Source organism: Benincasa hispida, chromosome 12, assembly GCF_009727055.1.
Source record: "Benincasa hispida cultivar B227 chromosome 12, ASM972705v1, whole genome shotgun sequence".
Classification (NCBI taxonomy): Eukaryota; Viridiplantae; Streptophyta; class Magnoliopsida; order Cucurbitales; family Cucurbitaceae; genus Benincasa; species Benincasa hispida.
In genome coordinates, this window is record NC_052360.1 from 49,987,784 (window position 1) to 50,013,117 (window position 25,334).

The 25,334-nt window shown below is 35.6% G+C and overlaps 1 protein-coding gene and 1 long non-coding RNA gene across 2 annotated transcripts; both read right to left on the bottom strand.

Moving 5' to 3' along the window:
* Window positions 1-1,051: 1,051 nt before the first annotated feature.
* Window positions 1,052-5,594, bottom strand: LOC120068589 (chaperonin CPN60-2, mitochondrial). Its single transcript, XM_039020407.1, has 18 exons — window positions 5,387-5,594; window positions 5,105-5,129; window positions 4,865-4,996; window positions 4,457-4,616; window positions 4,101-4,276; window positions 3,885-3,980; window positions 3,607-3,711; window positions 3,435-3,521; window positions 3,260-3,349; window positions 3,083-3,163; window positions 2,923-2,991; window positions 2,655-2,732; window positions 2,458-2,553; window positions 2,271-2,370; window positions 2,088-2,191; window positions 1,726-1,831; window positions 1,549-1,627; window positions 1,052-1,459 (listed from the first exon to the last, which is right to left on the bottom strand). The coding sequence occupies exons 1-18, from the start codon at window positions 5,422-5,424 to the stop codon at window positions 1,354-1,356; spliced, it is 1,728 nt and encodes a 575-aa protein (XP_038876335.1). The 5' UTR covers window positions 5,425-5,594; the 3' UTR covers window positions 1,052-1,353.
* A 16,976-nt stretch (window positions 5,595-22,570) lies between these two features.
* LOC120067851 lies at window positions 22,571-25,113 on the bottom strand. The gene is made up of 4 exons (XR_005479032.1): window positions 24,094-25,113; window positions 23,872-23,996; window positions 22,805-23,294; window positions 22,571-22,702 (listed from the first exon to the last, which is right to left on the bottom strand). It is a non-coding gene; the product is annotated as an uncharacterized LOC120067851 (long non-coding RNA).
* Window positions 25,114-25,334: the final 221 nt, after the last annotated feature.

Genomic DNA, 25,334 nt, shown 5'->3' on the forward strand with positions numbered 1-25,334 from the left:
TGTCCAAACAAAATTGCAGCTTTTAGCTTCTTCATTTTGGTGTAATCGTTTGAAGTTAGTAGTTAGTGTTCAGGTTAACATTGAAGAATAAGACACTTGACTGTGTTTATAAAACAAGACTATATTCATTCTGTTGGTGCTGCCTTAATGTTATTGCCTCGACTCCTTTCATTTTGTGTAGTTGTAAAACTAGGGTTCCTCCCAAAAACGATGAAACTTTACATTCCAGAAAAGCTTCTACCCATGCTTCTTTTTTTTTCTCTCTTTCTTTCTTTTCCACATAATATAAGCTACCGTTAAGATTTCACATAATATATAGTTATATTTTAGAGTTTCTGAAAGGTAAAGGAGTTTACATTATTGGATGTCATGTCATCGTTTAATTGTCATTTAAATAGTTTGGGAACATTTAATACTATACTTTGGGACTCAATTACAAGAGTAGTAGTTAGGTCTCAAAAGACAATTCACTATCTTCAACTTCTCGACCACAAAGTTTCAAGCCTAAAATGCAAGAAATGCAAGAATGGTAGTCAGTCTTCTTCCTCGGCTTGAGGAGCTTTTTATCCAATCTTCCAAATTTAGTTGGATTAGATTGGATTATCAAGTTATTATTACTTTTTTCTTCTTAATTTAAAATATTTAAATTTATTAAAATCTAATAAATAAGATGTCATCAAACTAAATTCTTATATACTTCTATCATATCTATTACAAAACTTTATTATACAAAAACAAACCTTAAAAAAACCTAAAGAACTCACAAATTCTTTAATTCTAAAATAAACATATTTTTTTTATTAATATACACATATATATAATTCAAAATGGATTGAATCAACCCAATTTTTTTAATCAACCCTGTATACAAATCAAGAAAAATAAAAAAAAGTATATTAAATATTAAAAAATTCAATCCAACTCAACCTAAAAACAAAACTAACTAAATCTAATTTTTATAATTTAAATTGGATGGTCCAAATTATTCGAGTTATGAAATCATTAAACATCAATTGTAAAAAATATTTCATTGACCAAGACGCAAATAAAATGTGCAAGGTTCAAGGCTAAGGTCATTCATCAAGAATAAAAAAGGCTTATACATTTTATGATTAAAAAGAAAAAGACTACAGTTCCGCAACATGAAATGATTAATCTCTCTAGTTTCTGACTTTATGCTATCCTCCTTCCACCTGAATGGAAGCTTTCCTTGACTAAAATAAATCAAAACTATTATGAAACAAATAAGAAGACATCTTCAAGGTCCGCAAAACGTCAGGGTCTCGCAAGCAAGCAGAGTTAAAATTGATTTGATTTTATTTCATCAATTTATTGATGGCTGCTTTGCTTTGTTTAGTAATCCATTCCGCCCATGCCGCCACCCATTGCTGGAACTTCCTTTTCGTCCTTGGGGAGTTCAACTACGATGGCTTCTGTTGTCGTCATCAAAGAGGAAACGCTATATTCGAAAAGACAATACCTTAGTACCAAAGAACATAGGGAGTTGCAAAACAAAACATTAATGAAAGTAAAGTTGCTTCAGCTTACCTCGCAGCATCGACGAGTGCAGTTCTAATTACTTTCAGAGGATCAATGATGCCAGCTTTGACCATGTCTACATATTCACCTGTTTGTGCATGCGAAAGTCATAATGAGTTAGCAAGAAATGCAAAAACATTGGCTGTTTCTCTTGTTTTCTCATACAGGCAACGTATGCGAACTGACCTTTTGCAGCATCATAACCAAGATCAGGGTTGTCCTGCTCCAAGAGCTTGCCAACAACAACGGCACCCTCAACTCCCGCATTCGATGCAATTGTGTGTACGGGTGTCTGAATAAAATAGTGCATACAGGAATGAGTGAGGCTTCTCACAAACATACCAAACTAAATCAAATTGGGAAATCACCATTATCATATTTAAAATCACTCCGAAACATGCTTCAAATCATGCAAGATTAAGTGTATTTATTAAAATCAAACATGATTTTGAAAGATTAAAAATGCTTTAGCAATAATGTCATGTTAAAAATTACACCATACATTCCCTTAATGTCAGCGAGTGAACAATCATGTTTGAGATTATCACCTTTAGAGCATTCTGAATAATCTGGACACCAATCTTCTGATCGAAGTTGGCAGTTGGAAGTTTCTCTAATTCTTTAGATGCATACAAAAGAGCAACACCACCCCCTGTGGAAGGAGCCATTCTGTCAGTGTCATCCAGGTGCAATATGCAAAATTGTAACTAGCACATGGAGAAATAACTTGCCTGGTACTATTCCTTCTTCAACAGCTGCTTTTGTGGCATTCAAGGCATCGGTGACTCTATCCTTCTTCTCGCCCACTTCTGCCTCACTTGCTCCTCCAATCTGCAAAAAAGTATTGGTTTATAAAATGAGGTTTGAAACCTCTATCCACTACGTGCAAAACAAATTCAAAATCTAAAAGGTACAGACCTTCAATACAGCAACGCCGCCAGAAAGTTTTGCTAATCTCTCCTGTAACTTTTCCTTGTCATAATCCGAAGTGCTTGCTTCAATACCTGCCCTTATCTGTAATTTACATATGACCAAAAACATGAAACCAATTAGCTTTCTACATTGTAATGAAAGTTAACCATTTGCACCACCTAGGGTTTCTAAATGTCACAAACCTGTTCACATCTTTCCTCAATAGCTTTCTTGTCACCGGCACCATCAAGAATAACTGTATCATCCTTTGAAATTGTGATCTGTAATATCGACCTAAATTAATGAAGGCAATCCAACTAGCGGCAGAAAACTTCAAGAGGTGTAGAGAATATTGACACGGGAAACAAGGAGGCCAAAACTTGAAATGATCAAGAAACATAGGTCTAAAACCAGAAAATGATGCAAAGTTTCCACGAACATGTCCAACATTATGAACATATGCAATCATACCTTCTTGCAAGAGCCAAGCATGTCCAGATCAACTTTCTCAAGATTCATTCCAAGCTCTTCAGTGATGACCTGCAAATAGAACACAGACGACTCTGAGAAATCACAGAAAAGTAATATATAAAAGGAAGGATGCAGTTGCAATTACAAATGAAAAACTTACTTCACCACCCGTGAGAACTGCAAGGTCCTGCAGTCCAGCCTTCCTATTTTCCCCAAAACCTGGTGCTTTAATGGCACAGACCTGCAGAGAACAGTAAAGCATAAGCAAGTCCCAAACCAAACCAAAAGTAAACCGATACCATAAATTTCAGTTGTTGGAAGAATATGAGGGTCAAACCTTAATTCCAGCACGGAGCTTATTCAAGATAAGAGTGGCTAGTGCATCACTTTCAACATCTTCGGAAATAATAAGAAGGGGCCTTTGCCTCTAAAGAGATTCAAGAAATACACAATATTTATCGTCCATTTGCAAATTTAAGCAAATAACTGTCAACCATCAAAAGGCAGCCTACCTTCAGAGCCAACTCTAGAACTTTCACCACAGCATTTATGCTTGAGATTTTCTTTTCATGGATTAGAATAAGAGGATCCTCCAATTCCTGCCAAGGTATCCCACAAGGTAGATAAAAGTCAGGCTCGTGATTAGAAAATTGGGAAATATATTTTAATTAAAAGGATTCATACACATTTCTGGTTCTTTTGGTTTGTAATGAAGTAAGGGGAAATATATCCTCTGTCTAACTTCATCCCTTCAACGACTTCCAACTCATTATACAATGTCTTCCCATCCTGCAGCAAATTGAACACAACTAAGCAACGAAGCAAGGGGTTAAAAATTAGGGAATTCAAAATATATAAAAATAATCCCCTTTTTTATTAAAGAAAACTAGAGAAAGAATAGGGTGGGGGGCACTACCCATTAACTTACAGAAAATATACAAACATATCAGTAACCAACTTACCGCAATGGTGATCACACCCTCCTTGCCAACTTTCTCCATGGCCTTGGCAATCAACTCACCAATCTCCCTTTCTCCATTTGCAGATATTGTCCCAACCTACAAAAAAAACAATCAAACTGAATTAATGATATCTTCAATATAAAGTCACTTCAAGGACATCAAAAAATCGGTCAAGCTAACAAGGCCAGGTGGCCCTGATCGAAAGTAAGAACAAACCTGAGCTATCTCTTCAGATGTGCTTATCATTCGTGCTCTACTCTTCAAGTTTGTTACTACAGAATCGACTGCCATGGAGATACCGCGTCTTAAATCCATGGCATTCATTCCAGCAGCAACGGACTTGCAGCCCTCCGTAAATATTGCTCTTGTAAGAATAGTAGCACAAGTGGTCCCTGCAATCCCCAAAAGTCCTCATTTTCAGTGTGTAATTTGATGTGTAATACAATTGTGCGTAGTGCACCATCAGTCATCAAATTGCTTTTCTTTCCAACATTGAATACTTGAGAAAAAAAACCAACCATTTAAGTACGGATACACATTCTTTTAGTGATTATGCTATAACCAAAGCTTACCATCGCCTGCCACATCATTGGTCGCGTTAGCAACCTGCTTCACAAGACTGGCACCAACATTCTTAACTTTATCTTTAAACTCAATACTCTTTGCCACAGTTACACCATCTTTTGTAACTTTGGGAGCCCCATAACTTTGTTCAATCACTACATTGCGCCCCTACAGCAGCAACAAGGCAGAATCAACATTTATAAATAGAGGGCAAGGCTATATGGAACAGAGGTTAAACGAGCGATGAGAGTAGGTGAACGAGTGATGAAAGCGGATTATGCCAATGGAAACCAGCCTTCTTCAATTGAGGTAAAAATAAAAAATAAATAATAAATAATAGAAGGAACAATGAAGATCAGCAAACTACTACACCACCTAAATTCGCCATTCATGAAGCATAGGAATGTCGACAGTACCTTCGGACCCATTGTGACTTTAACGGCATCAGCAAGATCTTCGACACCCTTGAGCATAAGACCTCGAGCCTCCACCCCAAATTTAACATCTTTCGCGGCATAGTTTCTGCTCCAGCTAGACCTACTAGCAATCTAAAAGGCCAAACACATAAAACACAAAACACAAGCATAGTTAAAGGAAAATCAGATGTTAAATGATCAACAAGCTCCAAACGTAATCAGATCACAATATGAACTCACCTGATTGGTACTGTTCTTAGCAAGACTGAAAACGAGAAACAAACAAAACAACCAATAACGTTTGTAAGTCCATAGCACAAAAACATCCCAAAAAATTTATGTTCATCAAACTTCATCAATTATCCCTTTTGAAAGACCCATTGTAACAGTAACCCAAAAGAACAACAACCCATTTCTACTACCCCTTCAAATCACAATCTAATATAAACCATAATAAGTAATAAATGGAATAGAAATTACTATGAAGCTTGGAAATTAAAAGGAGATCGAACTCAAACATACCGCGCTTTGGAAGCGAGGCCGGCGGCGAAGCGGTGCATTGTCGACGTCCGCTAAAACCCAAAAAAGAAGGAGATGGAAACAGCTAGAGGAAGAAGAAGAGCAGTGAGAAGAGAAGGGAAAGGCGAAGAAATGTAGAGAGTGAATGGGTTTAATAGTGCGGAGAAGAAGGGTCTAGAAACAAGCTCAAGCCACAGCACCTTCTAGGGTTTAGGGTTTAACTTTTCAATTTTTAGTTTTTTCTTTCATTTTATTATCTTTACAGCTCACGTGGCCGAGGGTTTTACGTCCAATTTATCGGCTCATATGAACCGGTTCGAACTGTAGGTTTTCTAACGGTTTATTTTATTTCTCGATTCTTTTGGAGATGATGAAATAATGTAAGGATGTGTTTGGGAGCCCAATATAAGTTGAGGATCTTATACCATCCCAATGTTTGGGGGCCATTTTTTTTTATCACCCATTTCAAATGTCCATCCCAATGGCTTGCAAACAGTAATTCAATTTGTAGTGGGGTTTCTCTTATTTCCCTCACACGTCTCTACCTCTCCTCTTTCCCTCACACGTCTCTCCCTCTCCCCTTTCTCATATTTTATCCTTCAGATCTCTTCTCTCCCCTCTCCCGCATGCAAATCCCATTCCAAAATCTCATTCTTCAAATCTCTTCTCTCTCATTTCCCTCCTTCGTTTCTCATCCCTCGGATCTCCTTCTCCCCTTTCCCTCAGCGATTCTCATTTAGGGATAATCTCCGCTCTCCCCTTTCCCCGTGCAATTCTCATTTCTTAGATCTCATCCCTCAGATCTCTTCTCTCCCCTTCCTCACACGTTTCTCATCCCTCATATCTCTCATCTCAAACCCTAAAATCTAAAACTCTTCAGATCTCTCATCTCAAACCCTATCGTCTAACCCTAACTCTCGATTTTTTTCATAGTTTCTCAACTGATCTGTTGATTTTTGGATCGGTCTTCTTTCTTCTCGCTACTTCATTGAAAAACTCAACTAGTCCCTTACCGCTTCGATGGTCCTCCTTTCACCTTTAACCTATTATACATTTAGATTTCGATCGTTGATAAGACTGTTTTGGGTTGTTGATCGTTGAATGCATGGTAAGGGGTTGTTGACAGTGAAGCTCGGTGGAGAGAATACCATCCTAAGAGGCTAATGATGAGTTTATTAAATATGATTATTTCTTTATAAAATCTCAATTTCATGTTGTTATTCTCTAATATATTTCATCTTTTATGTTCTAAACTTGCAGGGTTTTTTTTTTTTTATGTTTTCAATTTCTTTCATTTGTTTTGTTTAATTATGTGTTCCATTTCATGTTGTTATTCTATGATATATTTATCTTGTTGTGTTTCTTTATAAAATCTCATTATGTGTTAGTTTTGTTTTCATTCATCTTGTTTTAGTTATGTTCCAACTCATCATGTTTAATTAAGGTGCTTCATTCATCCAATGTAATGTTTAACTTATTTAACTCCTCATGATTTTATTTTGCCTATTGAATGGTTGTTTAACTACACCATGATTTTAGTTATGTCTTCTTCCAATTCCAATGTAATGTTTAACTTCTATTTGTTGTGTTTAACTCCCCATGATTTTATTTTACTTGTTTAATGGTTGTTGAACTACACCATGATTTTAGTTATGTTAAACTTCACTTCATTCATTTTTTTGCATATACATTAATGACTCAACCACTTCATAAAATTGACTGAATTCATTTATTTATGATTTGTAAAATAAAACCTAAGGCTTATCAAATCTATATTTAATTTATTATGTTTTTTTAAGGCTTCAATTAATGTTGAAACACCCACCTCCTCTTTTCCCGTCTATATAACCTCTTCCTCATCCACTTTCAATAATTCGAGAGTCCTCCACGTCAAAGATTTTTTTTTTTCAATTTGGTAAGTTGTTTCCATCAACCATACTTTTCTTTTTATTTTTTTCCTTTTCATTTTCTAACATTTGTTTGTTTCATGAGTGGTAGGGTGTCGTTGTGTTCTTTCACCTGTTGAAGGTGTTAAGATATGGAAAATTTTATCCTTTTAATTATTATATGGTTTGTTATACTAATGTGTCCATCTTTTGTTTTAGCTATAATTTCAAATTTGATCTTGCAGCCCCTGGACTCTCCACTCATAGATAACATACGAGTAACAAAGGTATGAACTTTCTTTCTTAAACAAGTTCCTTTAATAAGTAATTCATCTCTTTTTTATTACTGACTTGTTTCGTTGTTCTTATTGTGCAACCCAAACTAATCCAACATTCTATTAGTTTGAGGTATGTGTTACATTATATACCAATTTTTACTGTAACAAATTGTCGTTGTTTATTTACTGTAATAAATTGTTGTTGTTTATTTACAGTAAGAAATTGTTGATGTTTATTTCGTACATTTATTTATCCGTTGATAAGTACCATATATGTTGTTGTTTGTAATTTGATAATTTGTTGGCATTTTGTATGTATTTTGTATGCATATTATTTTAATTTTGTATGTTTATATATCTCAGTAGTTTTATTTATGTTATACAATGACCAGCATAAACTTTTTTGTCTTTGTGCATTTAGCAATTTGGGCAATAGCTAATTGTAGATAATTGTAGATTTGGGCAATAGTTAATTATAGGTTTTTATTTTTATTGATAAATAATTATTTATATTTTTTACAAATAAAATTGAATCATAACATGTTTTTGTTTTTATTGATAAATTATATTTATATTTTTACAAAAAAAATTGAATCATAACATGTTTTTGTCTTTATTGATAAATAGTTATTTATGTTTTTATCATTAAAATTGAATCATAACAGGTTTTTATTTTTATTGATAAATAGTTATTTTTGTTTTTTTCCATTAAAATAGAACCATAACAAGTTTTTATTTTTATTGATAAATAATTATTTATGTTTTTACAAATAAAATTAAATCATAACAAGTTTGGTAATTTTCATAATAATATGTGTGGAATTGACTACTTCAAATTACAAAACATTTTCATAATAACAAGTAAAAGGAATTTTTTTTTTTTAAGAAGTTATGATGTTTTTATTCACTAGCCACTTCCAAGTGCATAATTGACATTAAAAAAATCTTCAATTTAGTTTGAGGTATTACAACAATTTTAATTACACTCCTAGTTAAATATTAGATTCTAGATTTTTAGGAAACTATGAAATGTTTATCCCTTTGTCGATGTATGATCCCATACAAAACTGTCTGGGTGCATTGGATGGCACATATATCAAGATCAATGTAAGTGCAACGGATTGTCCCCGATATCGTACCCAGAAAGGTGAGATAGCCACGAATGTGCTCGTCATCTATTCTCCAATTGGTGAGTTCATATTTGTGTTGTCAGGGTGAGAAGGGTTTGTAGCCGATTCTAGAGTGCTTAGGGATGCAATTTCTCGACCACACGAGTTGAAGGTTCCCAAGGGTATAGACTTTTGTGATTGCACTGTCTAGATTCAAGAGCAAATAGTTTGTCAACTGATTTTCTATATACCATGCCTAGGTAATTATTACCTATGTGATGCTGGATATCCCAATGCCAAGGGATTCTTGGCACCATATAGGGGAGAGCGGTACCATCTTTTTGAATTGCGTGGTGCTGGAAATGTGCCAACTAATCCACGATAATTTTTCAACACGAAACATTCATCTGCTAGAAATTGCATAGAAAGAGCATTTGGCAAACTCAAAGGTCATTGGGCGATACTACGTGGGAAATCCTACTACCCAGTTAAGATCCAATGTATAACAATAACATGTTGCCTGTTGCACCACCTGATAACAAGGGAGATGGGCCAAACTACAATGTCCAGAACAACAGATGATGAAGATTCTGCATCTAACGAGCTCAACCATGAAAATATACAATTTATTGAAACGTCCGACGACTGGACCAATTTCAGGGAGGAGTTGGCAACGCGAATGTTCGATGAACGGGAACAAGCATCATAAGCACAAAGTTTATTGTTCAATTTGTTGTACTATGAATAACTTCCTTATGCTTTTAGATTATGTTAGTTTTCAATTCAAACAATCTATTATATCAAATTATCTTAATTTATGTTGTGTTAATTGGTTCGTGTGAATGATGGAACATGTTCTACGTTATTCGTACTCAAAAGTTTGTTTATCTAACTGTGCCCAATTTATTTTATTAAGTTATACGTATGTATGTATGTAGCTAAATGGCATGATGTGAGAAAATGACAAAACACATTTGGACGAAGGTTGAAGATGCACGATTAATGGAGTCACTATTGCACTTGGTGGAAACAGGTTGGCAAGCTGATAATGGAACCTTCAAGCCTGGCTAACAATAGAGTGCAAGGTTAGATTTTTAAAGCGACAATATTGTGCAATCACCGAGATGCTAAGTAATGCATGTGGTGGATTTGGTTGGAATGACGAGTTCAAATGTGTGGAAGCAGAGAAAAAGGTCTTCAGTGTATGGGTTCGGGTAAGAAAATCCAATAAAGTATTATTATCTTACAATGGTAAACTATTTCGAATATAATATTATGTTCTAACATAATATATGTTTTTGTAGTCCCATCCCAATGCGAAGAGGTTGAGATACAAACCATTCACCCAATATGATAAGCTTTCAATCGTCTTTGGGAAAGATATGGCCACTAGTGAAGGTAGTGAAACCCCGTACGATCAAGCATCTGCAACAGATGATCATTTGGAGGAAATTCAGTTAGGATCATAGGTTAATGAGCAACAAGGAAGTATACCTGACATGAACATTCCGATAGTTGATGACATGGATGAGGTTTTCTCAGATAAACCCATCAGTAGGCGTACTGGATCAAGTAACGATACGAGAGGAACGAAACGCAAGAGGACTCCCTTCCAATCTGAAATGCTCGACATTGTACACACAACAATGGACGTGCAGAAAGTTAAAATGGAGAAACTTGTCCAATGGCATAAAGAGAAATAAATTTGAGCTTAAGAGGCGTCAGAAGTGTTGGGTTTTATGTCCTAAAAACTCGCAGTTTGTAAAATGATAAACATTTTCTATAATCAATATACTTATCATTGATTTCACAAATTGTATGGAAATCTAAATCCAATAAACTAAGACCCATGACTATTTGTGTATTTGAACTTTATGTGGAGACATAAGAGTGGATTAGGTTCGAGTAAATAGTCAAAATGATCTATGGTACATGAATAAGGTTGAGTACCTTATTCTGGAAACACCATTGGATGCGGCCTACTTTGTAGTTGTTATAAAGAGTTGTAAAGGGCTACATACGATGTGATCCTAATTCGTACATGTTATGCCATGAGGAGTGGGGGCATCATATACAATGAGTTTGCAAAAGATCAAAACCAAGAAATAAGTTACTTTTTTTTTATAACGTTGTTTACTGTATAAGACTGATTATTTCACCTAGATGATCTAGGTAACTCAATCTTAATCCTAAGCTAACTATGAACTCCTATTTATTCGGGTTTGCCCTTAGATTTGCATAGGTGAGGGATGGCTCTGATGGGATTGGCGTCTTAATTCTCCCGGAGTCTCGTTGTTTTGTAAAGATATACATTGTTTAATGGATAAAATAAGTGTTATTTAATTCTGGCATTTACTCGTATTCAATAAATAAAGCTCCTTGGTTATCTTATGTGAACTTAAGCATGTATATGTGATATACAAGTGGGTCATGCCTTAAGTGATAACCTAAATAGGTATGTAGTATAAGGATTAAGGTGGGATACCTGATCCTGGTGACACTACGGATACGGCCAGCTTTGTAGAGGTTTGCAAGTATTGTAAACTACTACAGATAGTAGATCCTGACCATTCATGTGGAGATGTACGAGTGGGGGTGTCCTATACAAAGAGTTTGTATAAGACCTGACCACGAGATGACTAGACTCTGTATATAATGTCGTTGATACCAGCGACTTGCATCTCACCTAAACGACCATAGGTGACACGACTTCAATCCTGAGTGTTTTGAAAACTTCTGCCTTTGAGGCCGGTCCTTTGATTAGTATGGGTGAGAGTGGTCAGATTGCCAACTCAACATAACTACCTTTTTGGAGACTTATCTGATCTATAAGCTAGGAACTCAATCCACAAGATGGAATTCACTCCTTTCCAGAAGCAAGGACAAGTAGAGAGATTGCTCCCTTAAGGGTTGATTCTAGGGCTTAAACATAGTGGTCACAGCTTCTCTTTGGAATAGAAGACATCATAGTAAAATTATGACTTATGTTCATTAGAGGGATCAGTGGTACTTAAGGAGTTAGATGTAACTACAGGGGCATAATAGTTATTGGCCCAGCTGTACTTACAAGCGATCTGTGAAGGGTTGTCGCACTTCTGATTAGTTAAGATGGACACATATATATCTGTGGTAAGGCGAGTTCAGTTGTCGGTCTTTAGTGGAGTGTCTGACAGCTAACGGATGGTGGATCCCGTGACTAAAGAGTTTAGTCAGTCATTCACATACTGTTGGAGCTTCGAGCTATAGGCCCATGAGATCCCCTTGGTAGCTCAATGGATACAGTTGAGGATCAATTCTTGGTGTTGATGTGAAATGTTCAAATTGACAAGAGGTATTTTAATTATATATGATATAATCGGTATGATGTATGATATACATCTAGTAGAGGATTGATGTAAATGAGATTTACATTAAATACCATGGAATAGAAAAAGAACTATGGTTTATATGTTTCATGAGATGAAATATTAAAACTATATGTTATAAATATAGTATGATAAGTTGGTTATCACTTATATTTATATAATATTAATTATTGGATAATTAATTATTTTTCTTTAATAACCAATTGAGTGGGTGGTTATTGGATTTTCATGGTAACCGTGAGTTAAAAGAAAATTGTTTTCATAATTTTAGTAAGGTTTTACAAAAGCTAAAAATTGGTTTTGAGTTTTTCTCTTGGCAAAAAGAAACTCACGGCGCTTGTCAAGTAAATATGGACTTACTAAGCGACAGCGTGTTTTAGTAAAAGATCGTGCAGTATCTATAAGTGACAGACACCGAGCTAAACGATGAGCTAAATGATCACATAGCTTTAGCTAAACAACTGAGCATCAACCTATACGATAGGTCTCCGCCATCTCCCACTTGCCCAATCGTGTACACGATCGGCGTTTCCTTCTTCGTCTGCCTCAAACCAAGTCCAAACAGAGCCCACCCTTTGGATTCTCACACCGAGAATACCAAGGTAGCCTTCTTGGTAGAGTCATACTCAACTTGACACCGTCGAGGTTCTTAGAGATCGTTCGTGTTGCTGAGGAGTTTGTGGCCGAGGTGATCGCTGAGGACGAGCACGAAGTGTTTGTGCAGTGTTGCGGTCGTGTTGTTCGAGCATTCGAGGTTGCTGTTATTCAAGCGTTAGTGAGCAAGGAGCGTGGAGACGAGTCTACAAATGTTCATAGAGTTTTCTCCTTGTTCATTTGTAGTTATTCATGCTATAATTTCTGTATTAATTGCATAACTGTATGTTTGTATACGACTGTAATTTGTAATGTTCATTCATGATTGTAATTTGGAATGATCTTATTTTTGTTGCTCATGGAAATCTTGAGTTCGATTTCCTTCAATTGGTATCAGAGTCAGATTATTTGATATTTCAAATTACAACTTTGTATTTAACTCATTTTAGAGTCACGGTTGGTTTTTGCATTTATGGTTAATCGTTTTCTGCATCTATGGCTGCGTTGATGAATGTTTCAGTTTTAATTGCCTTTTATTAAGCTTTCTGGTATTACAAAATGTTAATTGTAAGGGCCCAGTGTTTTTTGGGCATAATTACATTTGCAATCGAGTCTGTAATTCAAAGAGTTTGGGTTAGTCGAGTCGTTCTGATGCAGCTTCAAAGCATGGAGATGCGGTTCTCAACGAAAAAGAAGACCAAGCATTGGTCATATCGTGTAGCCTCAGGTAAAGATCATTGGGATTTAACTAAGCGATCGTTTAGATTTTTGTAGACAATCGTATAGTATTTTCTAAACGATCGTTTAACTAATGCTAAGCGATGGGGTAAATCATTTACTCTATCATGTAGCGTCGATTACGCGATCGCATAGGCGCTGGAGGTAGACGATCGTAGTGGGAGCATGTGATGCTCGTCGTTTAGTAAAAGGCGCGCGGTAGACGATCGTGTAGTTAGCAAACTTCATTGCTTAGTTACTACCTATACGATTGCACGTATGCGATACGATAGCGCTAGCTAAGCGATCGTTTAGGCGATTATGCTTCACGACATCGTAGTCGTTTAAACGATCGTGGAAGGCAAGCATTGTGCGGAGTGCGCTAAGCGATTGTGTACTTCAGATTTCATCGTTTAGTAAAGATACACGATCGTGTAGTAATAGCTAAACGATCGTTTAGATTTTTCTAGATGATCGTGTAGTAAATGTTAAACGATCGTTTAGCTTTGGTAGCGCTGGTAGAGCAAAGCGTTTGTTTTATCTTGTAGATGATCGCGAGGTGCTTTGTACACGTTGGTTGGAGCTAGGGACATAGGGTGCAAGACGGAGTTCACGTCTACCCGATTTAGGGATAGGAGAAAGGTTGTTCTCTCAAGTACTGAATCCAAGTCTTGAACAAGGGGTTCCACCCTCTCACTGAGGCTGAGAGAGTTTGGTTGGATCACAAATCAGTTGTTCATTAGAGGATCAGTAAGGACTTGAGGAATAAGACGTAATCTCAAGGGTAAAACAGATATTTACAGCCGTTATTACGAACAACTTGTGAAGGGTCGACTTGCTTATTATGGTTAAATCATGTGAACATAATATATCTACAGTGAGGGGAGTTCAACTATGACCTTTAGTGGAGTGACCCATTAGTTAACGAATGGGGATTAATTAGGTCTAATGAGTTTAGCCAATTAATCTCGGATCATTAGAGCCCATGATCTGTAGGTCCACAAGGACCCCCTACTAGCTCATAACGGATTAGCTTTATAATAGCGTGATAAGTTAATTTGAAACGTTCAAATTAAAATTAAGGAAATTAGTAATTATATGAGATATAATTACATGTTTAGTTTGAGAATTAAACGAAATAGGAGAAATTATATATTTAAATATGATTTAAATATATAAAGATGGATATGTGTTAAAATTAATTTAATATTAAATTAATTAACTTTTGTTTAATAATTAATTTATGAAATTAATTAATTTTTTCAGTTTTAAAATCAAAATAGATTTTATAAAATCATTTTTAATTTTATGATAAATTGAAAAAGAAAAAAGCAAATCACACAAAATGGAAAAAGAAGATTTTCCATTATCCATCTTTTTAGTTGCTCACTCAAATGGCATTCACTTTGCCTTGTCTTCTCCAAGCATGAGCTGCAACTCATGCAACTCTCTCCTTTGCATGTTGATATGCAATATAATGAAGAGATTGAAGTGAAAATCAGCATGCAATCTATAGAGAATTTGGGAGAAAATTTGGTTTGAAGACATAGTTCTTCAACAAAGATTACTGCAGTGAACATTTTTTCTTCATCCATTGATTCAAGCTTGTTTTGAGTCATACAACTCAATCTAGAGCACCAAGACAATGGGGAAGATCTTGAGGTGGTCTGCAACAAGATTTAGAGAAGATAGCAGCTGGAGAAGGAGCTTTGAAGAAGTTCTACAAGAGGTATGTCTTGAAACTCACTTATTTTCTGCAAGAACATGCTTTATATTTTGTCAAGATTAGTGAATTTAAGTGCTTAGATGACTTGTGCTTCTGTTGTTCCTGATACAATTCTACAATTGGTATCAGAGCATCATATAAGTATTCAATTCGATTTAATTTTGGTTTGGTGGGTGTTTTATATGAGAAATATGAAACTGATGCACTAATATAGTTTTATAAGTTTTGGCATTTTAATTCTCTTTAATTTCTCATTTAAATTTGTAATTAGCTCTTATTTGATGAGATTTTATATGTTAGCAAGAGTCTGGAATTTATTTGGAGTCATTAGAGTTGAAATTAAGATGTAATTGAAGAAACAAGTGAAGGAGGCCGAATTATTGTTCCAGTTTTTCAGCTTCTTCTCAAAATCGTTGTTGAGGTTCAGTTGCTAAGCGATCATCTAGCACCAGATGCTACACAATGTGAAGAAAATCTAGATGACCATATAGCAATGGGCGTTGGTCGTTGGGATGTTGAATGCTAAACGATTGTGTACCTGCGGGAGCTAAACGATGGATTCAATTTGCTATATGATAGCACTAAGCGATCGTTTAGCTTTGACGTGGGAACTAAATGATACGTTGAATTTACTATATGATGGTACTACACAATCGTTTAGCTATGATGCGCGCTAAGCTATGCGATGAAGTGCTCCGTGATACCGCTAAGCGATCGTTTAGATGTGGAGCTAAGCGATCGTGTAGAATAAATGCTAAGCGACGCGATGATGTTCTGTACGATGGAGCTAAGCGATCATTTAGTTTTATGCGATAAAGTTAAATGATTGTTTAGTTGAGGCAAACACTAAGCGATCGTGTAGTCCTTCACAACACAATGCGATAGAGCTAGACGATTGTCTTCAGCGCTACACGGTCGGCTTTTGCAAGACTTTGAGGTTGGACCGAGAGCAGCCAGTTCGACCGATTTTCTCAAGGTCCAATCCGGTTCAGCCTCAAAGTATTTTGGCTGATCCGATTCAGACTTCGATGTTCCGGTTCAGACTCATCCAGTCCGGTTCAATGTGCTTGGGTTTGGTTTGGAGCGGTTCAAAGACGGTTTTGAAGCTGATTGTAACAGTTAGGCTTTCGTTTGCTCGTTGTTGTCAAAACTAAAACCATATCAATTTGTATTTAATTATTTATGCATTTTATGTGTGTTATAATTAAATAAATCTTGTATGTGCATATAGTATGTCATTTACATTTAAAACCTCACCATATGAAGCATGTTACATGCATTGAAAATATGTTATAATTGTTATAATATATAGTATGCATGTTAGGGTTTCTTGTATTTAATATAAGTGTTATATTAAATATTGAATGCCTTATATATGTTGTGGATGTTTAGCATATGTAAAGTCTTATAAGTTGTTATAAATTTGGGTTAGACATTTAAAATCCATAAACAACGGCTGCATGCTCACGTAGGTTGACCATATGTTTTAATTGTTAAAACTTATAAAACCTAGGTTACGAACTCAACCAGTATATAATTCTGTTTAAGGCTGGGGGTACTTAAGTTGACGGTTTACGGAACACCTTCAACCTGGGGGTTATGGCCGAATTATTGAGCGTTGAAAACTAGGTTTATAAGCATACATGAGTGATGTGAGGTAATAAAATGTTATCACCTAGACATCGTAGGTTAAAATCCAATTATAAGAGTTATACTTGGATAAACCACATACACTTAAAGTTGTTTTATTAGCCGAAAAGAACCTACTAAATAAAATACTTTAGTGGCAGTTTAATAACTTCTATACGATAAAGTTATTAGAAAACTTCTATGGAAGATTAATAACATATGCGATACGTTATTTTTAGCTCTCACGTCTCTAAGAGTTCACAATCTAGATTTAAAGCAGTACTTCGTGTCACCCTGGGAGTGACCTCCATTTGGAAAGTATTTTTTTAGCTTAAATCTAGATTTTGGTGAATAAGAGGAAGTTGTTCAAACATAAGTCTATTATATGATATATAGATTTCAACTGCATGTCTCCATATAGTTTACACCGTGAGATTCATATGACGTTTTGTGTCACCCTGGAAGTGGCCTCTATTCGGAAAGTGTTTTGTATGAGTCAATATCAAGGTAAACGGAGGAAGTAGTTCATAGTAAGCGGGTGAAGGATATGTGTCAATATATCCTACGGTCCTCTCCATTAGTCTAAACCGTGAGATTCCTATGTTACGCCTGTTGGTTTGCTTTAGGTGGCCATTTGCTAGTCGTTGAGCGATGGCTATCCCCTCGGAGGGTTGTAACATAGGATTCGAAACAACACAGCCTTTAATAAAATGAATAGGGTCTTATAGTTCCATCTTGGATGTTGTCTTCTATTTCGGAGGCAAATTCATACCGTCCTATAAGATCTGAAAATGATAGGTCACACTTACAAGAATTACTAAGTTGTTAGTAAAGATCTTAACAGAAAATGATAACTAAACGACTATAGGAATAAGAGTTACTCCAGAGACATTAGGAATAATAGTTATTACAGAGATAGTGTTTGGTCAATTTTTTATTTTTTTTAGTGAAAGAGTATCTGACTGCCCCTCGATAGCACATATTCTGACTCACTAAAGTATCGGTGCAAATAAATAATGTTTATAGGTACATTATTACTTTTTGCTAAAACTTGATTTTGAATTTAGTTACAATTTGCTAATTAAAATTTGTTTGAATTTTAGGAGCATGTCGAATTCCTCTAGAATACTCGCTTTCGATGTACATAACAGTAAAATCAGATCGAAAAACAAATTACTAGCGGTTGATTACGCCAAAAGAGTTTTAACAGAGGATTGTCCTCTATCTCCCAACTCATCTGAAATTATGAATTATGTAGATGAGAATGCTGAATTCGAACAACAAGATAAATATGATTTACTTGTTATCGAAACATGTTAAGTGGAAAACGATAAAATCTAGATAATTGATTCAGGTGCTGCTAATTATGTATGTACTATCTTACAGGAAACAAGTTCCTAGAAACAATTGATATAAGGTGAAACAATCTTTAAAGTAGAGACCGGGGAGATTGTTTCAGTCAAAGCAATGGGAGATATGAAGTTATTTATAGGAGATGAGTACATTTATTTGAAAAATGTATATTATATTCCTTATATGAAAAGGAATCTTATTTATGTCTCTTGTTTGCTATAACAAAATTATAAAGTTTATTTCGAAAATAGTGAAGTGTTCATCAAAATGGGAAATAAACAAATTTGCTCTGCAAAATTAGAAAATAACTTGTACATGTTAAAACCAACTGAGGTCAAAGCTGTTTTGAACATAGAGATATTTAAAAGTGCTGGGACTTATAAGAAAGGGAAGATTTCTCCAAATGCCTATCTTTGGCACTTGAGACTAGGTCATATAAATCTCAACAGGATTGAGAGATTAGTTAAGAACCGTCTTTAAACAAGTTGGAAGACATTTCATTACCACCTTGTGAGTCCTATCTCGAAGGTAAAATGACAAAAAGATCTTTTTCTGGAAAAAGTCTTAGAGCCAAAGAACCCCTAGAGCTGATTCACTCAGACCTTTGTGGGCCTCTAAATGTTAGAGCAAGAGGAGGGTATTTATATTTCATCAGTTTTGTAGATGATTATTCTAGGTATGGGCATGTTTACCTAATGCACCAAAAGTCTGAAACTTTTGAAAAGTTCAAAGAGTATAAGACTGAGGTTGAAAACCAATTAGGTAAAAAGATTAAAACGCTTCGATCGGATCGAGGTGGTGAGTATATGGACATAGAATTCCAGAACTATTTGATAGAACATGGAATTAAATCTCAACTCATAGCCCCTGACACACCTCAGCAGAACGGTGTGACAAAGAGGAGAAACAGGACCTTGTTGGATATGGTTCATTCCATGATGAGTTACACTCAGTTACCAATTTTTTTTGGGGGACACGCAATTGAGACTGCGGTGTATATTTTGAACATGGTTCCTTCAAAAAGTGTTTTTGAAACACCTTACGAGCTCTAGAGAGGACGTAAAGGAAATCTATATTACTTCAGGATTTGGGGTTTTCCAACACATGTGTTAGTGCAAAATCCTAAAAAGTTGGAACACCGTTCAAAAGTGTGCCTATTTGTAGGCTACCCAAAGGAAACAAGAGGTGGTCTATTTTATGATCCTCAGGAAGATAAAGTATTTGTATCAACGAATGCAACCTTCCTAGAGGAAGATTATATAAGGAACCATCAATCTTACAGTAAGCTAGTAATCGAAGAAATGTCCAGGGAAATCACAAATGTATGATAGTGCAGGTCCATCAACAAGAGTTTTCAATGAAACTGATACTCCACATCATTCCCAAGAGTTGGGAATGCCTCGTCGTAGTGGGAGGGTTGTGCAACAGCCTAACCAGTACATAGATTTAACTGAAATTCAACTCAAATCATCATACCAGATGATGGTTTAGAGGATCCATTGTCTTTTAATCAAGCAATGAACGATGTGGACAAAGACCAATGGATTAAAGCCATGGACCTTGAAATGGAATCTATGTATTTCAATTTTATCTAGGATCTTGCAGATCAACTAAAGTGGTAAAACCCATCGGTTGCAAATAGATCTACAAGAGAAAACGAGACCAAACTGGTAAGGTACAAACCTACAAAGCTAGACTCGTGGCAAAAGGGTTTACCCAAAGAGAGGGGGTAAACTTTAAAGAAACCTTCTCTCCAATTGCCATGATAAAGTCTATTAGAATACTCTTGTCCATAACCACATTTTACGATTATGAAATACGACAAATGGATGTCAATACAGCTTCTCTGAATGGCTATCTTAAAAAGAGTATTTATATGTCTCGACCAGAAGGGTTTATACAGCAGGGTCAAGAGCGAAAGATTTGCAAGCTTAATCGATTCATTTATGGATTAAAGCAAGCTTCTAGATCCTGGAATATGAGATTTGATACTGCGATCAAATCTTATGGCTTTGAACAAAATGTTGACGAACCCTGTGTATACAAGAAAATCGTCAACAAAATTTTCGCTTTTCTGATATTGTATGTTGATGATATTCTACTAATTGAGAATGAGGTAGAATATCTAGCTGCCGTCACAATTCCAAATGAAAGATTTGGGAAAAGCACAATATGTTATTGGAATCCAAATAATTCAGAATTGCAAGAACAAAAAATTGGCATTATCTTAGGCATCTTATATAGATAAGATGTTGTCTAGGTATAAAATGCAAAATTTCAAGAAAGAATCTTTACCTTTCAGGCATGGAATTCACCTGTCTAAGGAAAGAGTCCTAAGACACCTCAAGAGATTGAGAAGATGAATCAAATTCTATATGCATCTACAGTTGGGAGTCTGATGTATGCAATGCTATGTACTCGTCCCAGTATATGCTATGTCGTAGGAATTGTCAGCAGATTTTAGTCCAATCCTGGTCATGATCATTGGATTGCTGTTAAAAAACATTCTCAAGTATCTTCGGAGAACGAGAGATTATATGCTCGTGTATGGTCCTAAGGATCTGATCCTTATTGAATACACTGATTCTGACTTTCAGACCGATATTGATTCAAGGAAATCAACTTCGGGGTCAGTATTCACTCTCAACGGAGGAGCAATTGTGTGGAGAAGCATCAAGCAGAGTTGTATTGCAGACTCCACATCAGAAGCTAAGTATGTAACTGCAAGTGAAGTAGCAAAAGAAACAGTATGGCTCATAAAGTTCCTGACAGATCTGGAAGTGGTTCCTAATATGCACATGCCTGTCACTCTTTATTGTGACAACAGTGGAGCAGTTGCAAATTCAAAGAAACCACGAAACCATAAAAGGGGAAAGCATATCGAATAGAAATATCACCTTAGCAGGAAGATTGTACACAGAGGAGGTGTTATCGTCACTCAGATTGCTTCCCAAGACAACTTAGTTGATCCATTTATGAATGCCCTCTCGACTAAAGTGTTCGAGGGTCACCTAATAGGACTAGGTCTACGAGTTTCGTATCAATAGGCCAAGTGGGATCATTTATGGGTATTGTAATGCCCTAATTTATTATATTGTACATTTTATTCTCTCTATGTAAACTCAACATTGTATATATATGTATATATTGATCCACTAGAGTTTTAGTCCAAGTGGGAGTATTGTCGGGTTTTATGTCCTAAAAACTTGCAGTTTATAAAATGATAAACATTTTCTATAATCAATATACTTATTATTGATTTCATAAATTGTATGAAAATCTAAATCCAATAAACTAAGACCCATGACTATTATATGAGTACTTGAACTTTATATGGAGACATAAGAGTGGATCAGGTTCGAGTAAATATTCAAAATGATCTATGGTACATGAATAAGATTGGGTACCTTATTATGGTAATAACATTGGATGTGGCCTACTCTGTAGTTGTTACAAAGAGTTGTAAAGTGTTACATACGATGTGATCCTAATTCATACATGTTATGACATGAGAAGTGGGGGCGTCTTATGCAATGAGTTTGCATAAGATCAAGACCAAGAAATAAGTCATTTTTACTTTATAACGTTGTTTACTGTATAAGATTAACTATTTCACTTAGATAACTTAGGTAACTCGATCTTAATCTTGAGCTAACTATGAACTCCTGTTTATTCATAATTGCCCTTAGATTTGCATAGGTGAGGGTTGACTCAACAGCGTCGGCTCAATAAGACTCCCATTTCAGGGGTAAGACCAGATAGATAGTTGGAGACATAGGGTGCAAGACGGAGTTCACGCCTACCCGATTTAGGGATAAGAGAAAGGTTGTTCTCTCGAGTACTGAATCTAGGACTTCAACAAAGGGCCCCACCCTCTCATTGAGGCTGGGAGAGTTTGGTTTAGTAATTGAATCACACACCAGTTGTTCATTAGAGGATCAGTAAGAACTTAAGGAATAAGACGTAATCTCAAGAGTAAAACAGATATTTGACCCAGCAGTTATTACGAATAACCTGTGAAGGGTCTACTACTTGCTTATTATGGTTAAATCATGTGAACATAATATATCTACAATGAAGGGAGTGCAACTATGAGCTTTATTAGAGTGACCCATTAGTTAATGAATGAGGATTAATCAGGTCTAATGAGTTTCGCCAATTAATCTCGGATCATTGGAACCCATGATCTGTAGGTCCGCGAGGTCCCCCTACTAACTCGTAACAGACTAACTCTAGAATAGCGTGATAAGTTAATTTGAAACGTTCAAATTAAAATTAAGGGAATTAGTAATTATATGAGATATAATTATAGGTTTAATTTGAGAATTAAATGAAATAGGAGAAATTATATATTTAAACATGATTTAAATATATAAAGATGGATATGTGTTGAAATTAATTTAATATTTAATTAAGTTTTATTTAATAATTAATTTATGAAATTAATTAATTTTTTCAAATTTAAAATAAAAATAGATTTTATAAAATCATTTTTTAATTTTATGATAAAATTGAAAAAGAAAAAAACAAATCACACAAAATGGAAAAAGAAGATTTTCCATTATCCATCTCTTTAGTTGCTCACTCAAATGGCATTCACTTTGTCTTGTCTTCTTCAAACATGACTTGCAACTCATGCAACTCTCTCCTTTGCATGTTGATCTGCAATATAATGAAGAGATTGAAGTGAAAATCGGGCATGCAATCTATAGAGAATTTGAGAGAAAATTCAGTTTGAAGATAGAGTTCTTAAACAAAGATTACTGCAGTGAGCATTTTTTCTTCATCCCTTGATTCAAGCTTGTTTTGAGTCCCACAACTCAATTTAGAGCACCAAGAGAATAGTGGAGAAGATCTTGAGGTGGTCTGCAACAAGATTTAGAGAAGATAACAGCTGGAGAAGGTGTAACGACCTGACCCCCTAGGACTTAAGTTAAACCGTTACTAAATACATGCATGCATGGAACTCAAATCGACACTCGGTTATGGCGAAATAAATGCTAATTAAATAAGGTAAGTTTTAAAGACTTTCATTAAATTCAAATATTAAAACAATAGTAGGGTACCCATAAATCATAAAAGATAATAATTAAGTCTGAAAATGATTCTTAAAAGTAAGTTTTAAACGTCAAAACTAAAAGTTAAGAGAAACATGAAAAGAACTCTAAATCTCATGAGAGGAAATGTAAAAACTAGTCTCAGTGGCTCGATCACGAATTTTGCTTGTCCATCGCCGGTGCATCTCTACCATTACCTGAAACAATATGAGAAAGAATGAGTATAAAACACTTAGGCATTTATGTTCTCCAGATACTTACCTCTGGTGAAACATATAAACTGCTCTAATCCTCATGGGACACACATACACATGAAACAAGAAGGAGATTAAGTCCTATGCACAGTCTCAACATCATAATCATCACTATACGAATCTATGACATACATATAAACCTCAATATCATGGCTCTACAACATACACATATACCTCAACATCATGGAAGCACATACCATTTCATATTAGCATTCAAGTGTCTATGTGCATAAATAAATAATTCAGATCTCATACCAGAACATACTTTGATCATGTTATACTATCAGTCTAATGTTGTCATGTTGTCATTCATCTAATGTCTGGCCCGTGAGCAGTTCCATTGGTAAGATTGCTTACCTCAATAAAGTCCAAAAATTAATTCAAGCGAACAAACTCCTTTCTAGTTTTTCACAACTTTTGAATAAGATCATAGAACATGGATAAAAATCGATCTTAACCTTTAAGCCCAATTTTTTTTTTTTAAACACTAAATCATTCCAAGATTACCAGCACAACTTACCCAATAGTGGTTTGGCCAAGATCACCGCAAAGCACTAACACCAAAATTCTCGTTACAATCAAACTCAAGTTGTTCGCTTCTAAATTCAAAACTTCTCCAAAACTTAAATCCAAAGCCCAATTAATCTGAGTAAACCAAAAAAACAAAATCAAAACTCCATGGGCATTAAAAGCTCTTTCAAGAAAGTTCAACGGTAGCTCCAAGATCTACCCAAAACCTCACCTATTTTCAAGATTCGGTGAAACCACAGCAGCAGCCCTCGATAGAGGGCGGCAGAGCGCGCGGACGTGCGGCGAAGGAGTCAGCTAGACAGAAGCTTCCACGGCGAGCGGCAGTGGAGACCGGTTTGGGCTCAGGCGGCGACCGTCTGGATGAGCGCTTGGCTGGACGGAGGCTCTCAGTGTTCGATCCAGGTGCGATTGACTTCAGTGATCGGGTGGCTCGCGACGACGGCTGGAATCAGATTTAGGCGGCGCGAACGATCAGGGCGAGAAGATCGGACCTCTGGTCGAGGTCGGCGGCGAGAGAGAGCGGCTGCTAGGTTGCGTGAGGAAGAAGAGGGAGGGGGAAAGAAAAAAAGAAAAAAAGAAAAGGAAAGAAATAAAATATATTTAATTTTGTTTCCTTCCTATTCCCCTTTATTGTTATTATTATATATTTTTTTTTCATTCTCTTCTTTTCCATTTTTAAAACAACAATTCTTGTCCTTGATTTCCAACACTAAACTTTGGAATTAATTTCTAATATTAATTTTCACTTAAATGATTTAAATTCCAACAATTGCACTTAAATGTCCAAAAATTCCAAAAATGTTCTCAATTAGTAAAGATTTACTGAAATTACATTATTACTAAAAAAAATATACGGGATGTTACAGAAGGAGTTTTGAAGAAATTCTACAAGAGGTAGATGTCTTGAAACTCACTTGTTTTCTGCAAGAGCATGCTTTATGTTTTGCCAAAACTAGTGAATTTGAGTGATTAGATGATCTTTGTGCTTCCGCTGTTGCTGATACAATCCTACAAGGAGGTCATCGAACAGATTTACCAAATTGAGGGTTAAGAGGAGGGCGATTAGTTGATCTTCATAGATCTGTTGGTGAATAATATTCAACGAAAAGACGATTTTCTAGCCATTCCACCATCATTAAGGAGAAGGTATTGCATGCGTTTGTTGGGCAAGACTAACTAGTTATTGTTTGCAAGTTGGTTTGTTATTTTTTTTTGTAATTTCCCCTAGCCCCTTATTGCATAGGTATCATATATTTATTGATTTTTTGTGACATGTACGAATGGTCCGTTGCATGTGGCCCTTAGATATGGGTGCAATTTTTTTTCAAGCAAGTTGTAAAATAACAATGTATAAGGCCATCAAATTATGTAAAATATTTTGAGGGGAATGAATTTAATGAATTTCATATCCGGTCTAAATTAACACTATTTTGTAAACTCATTTGACTTTCT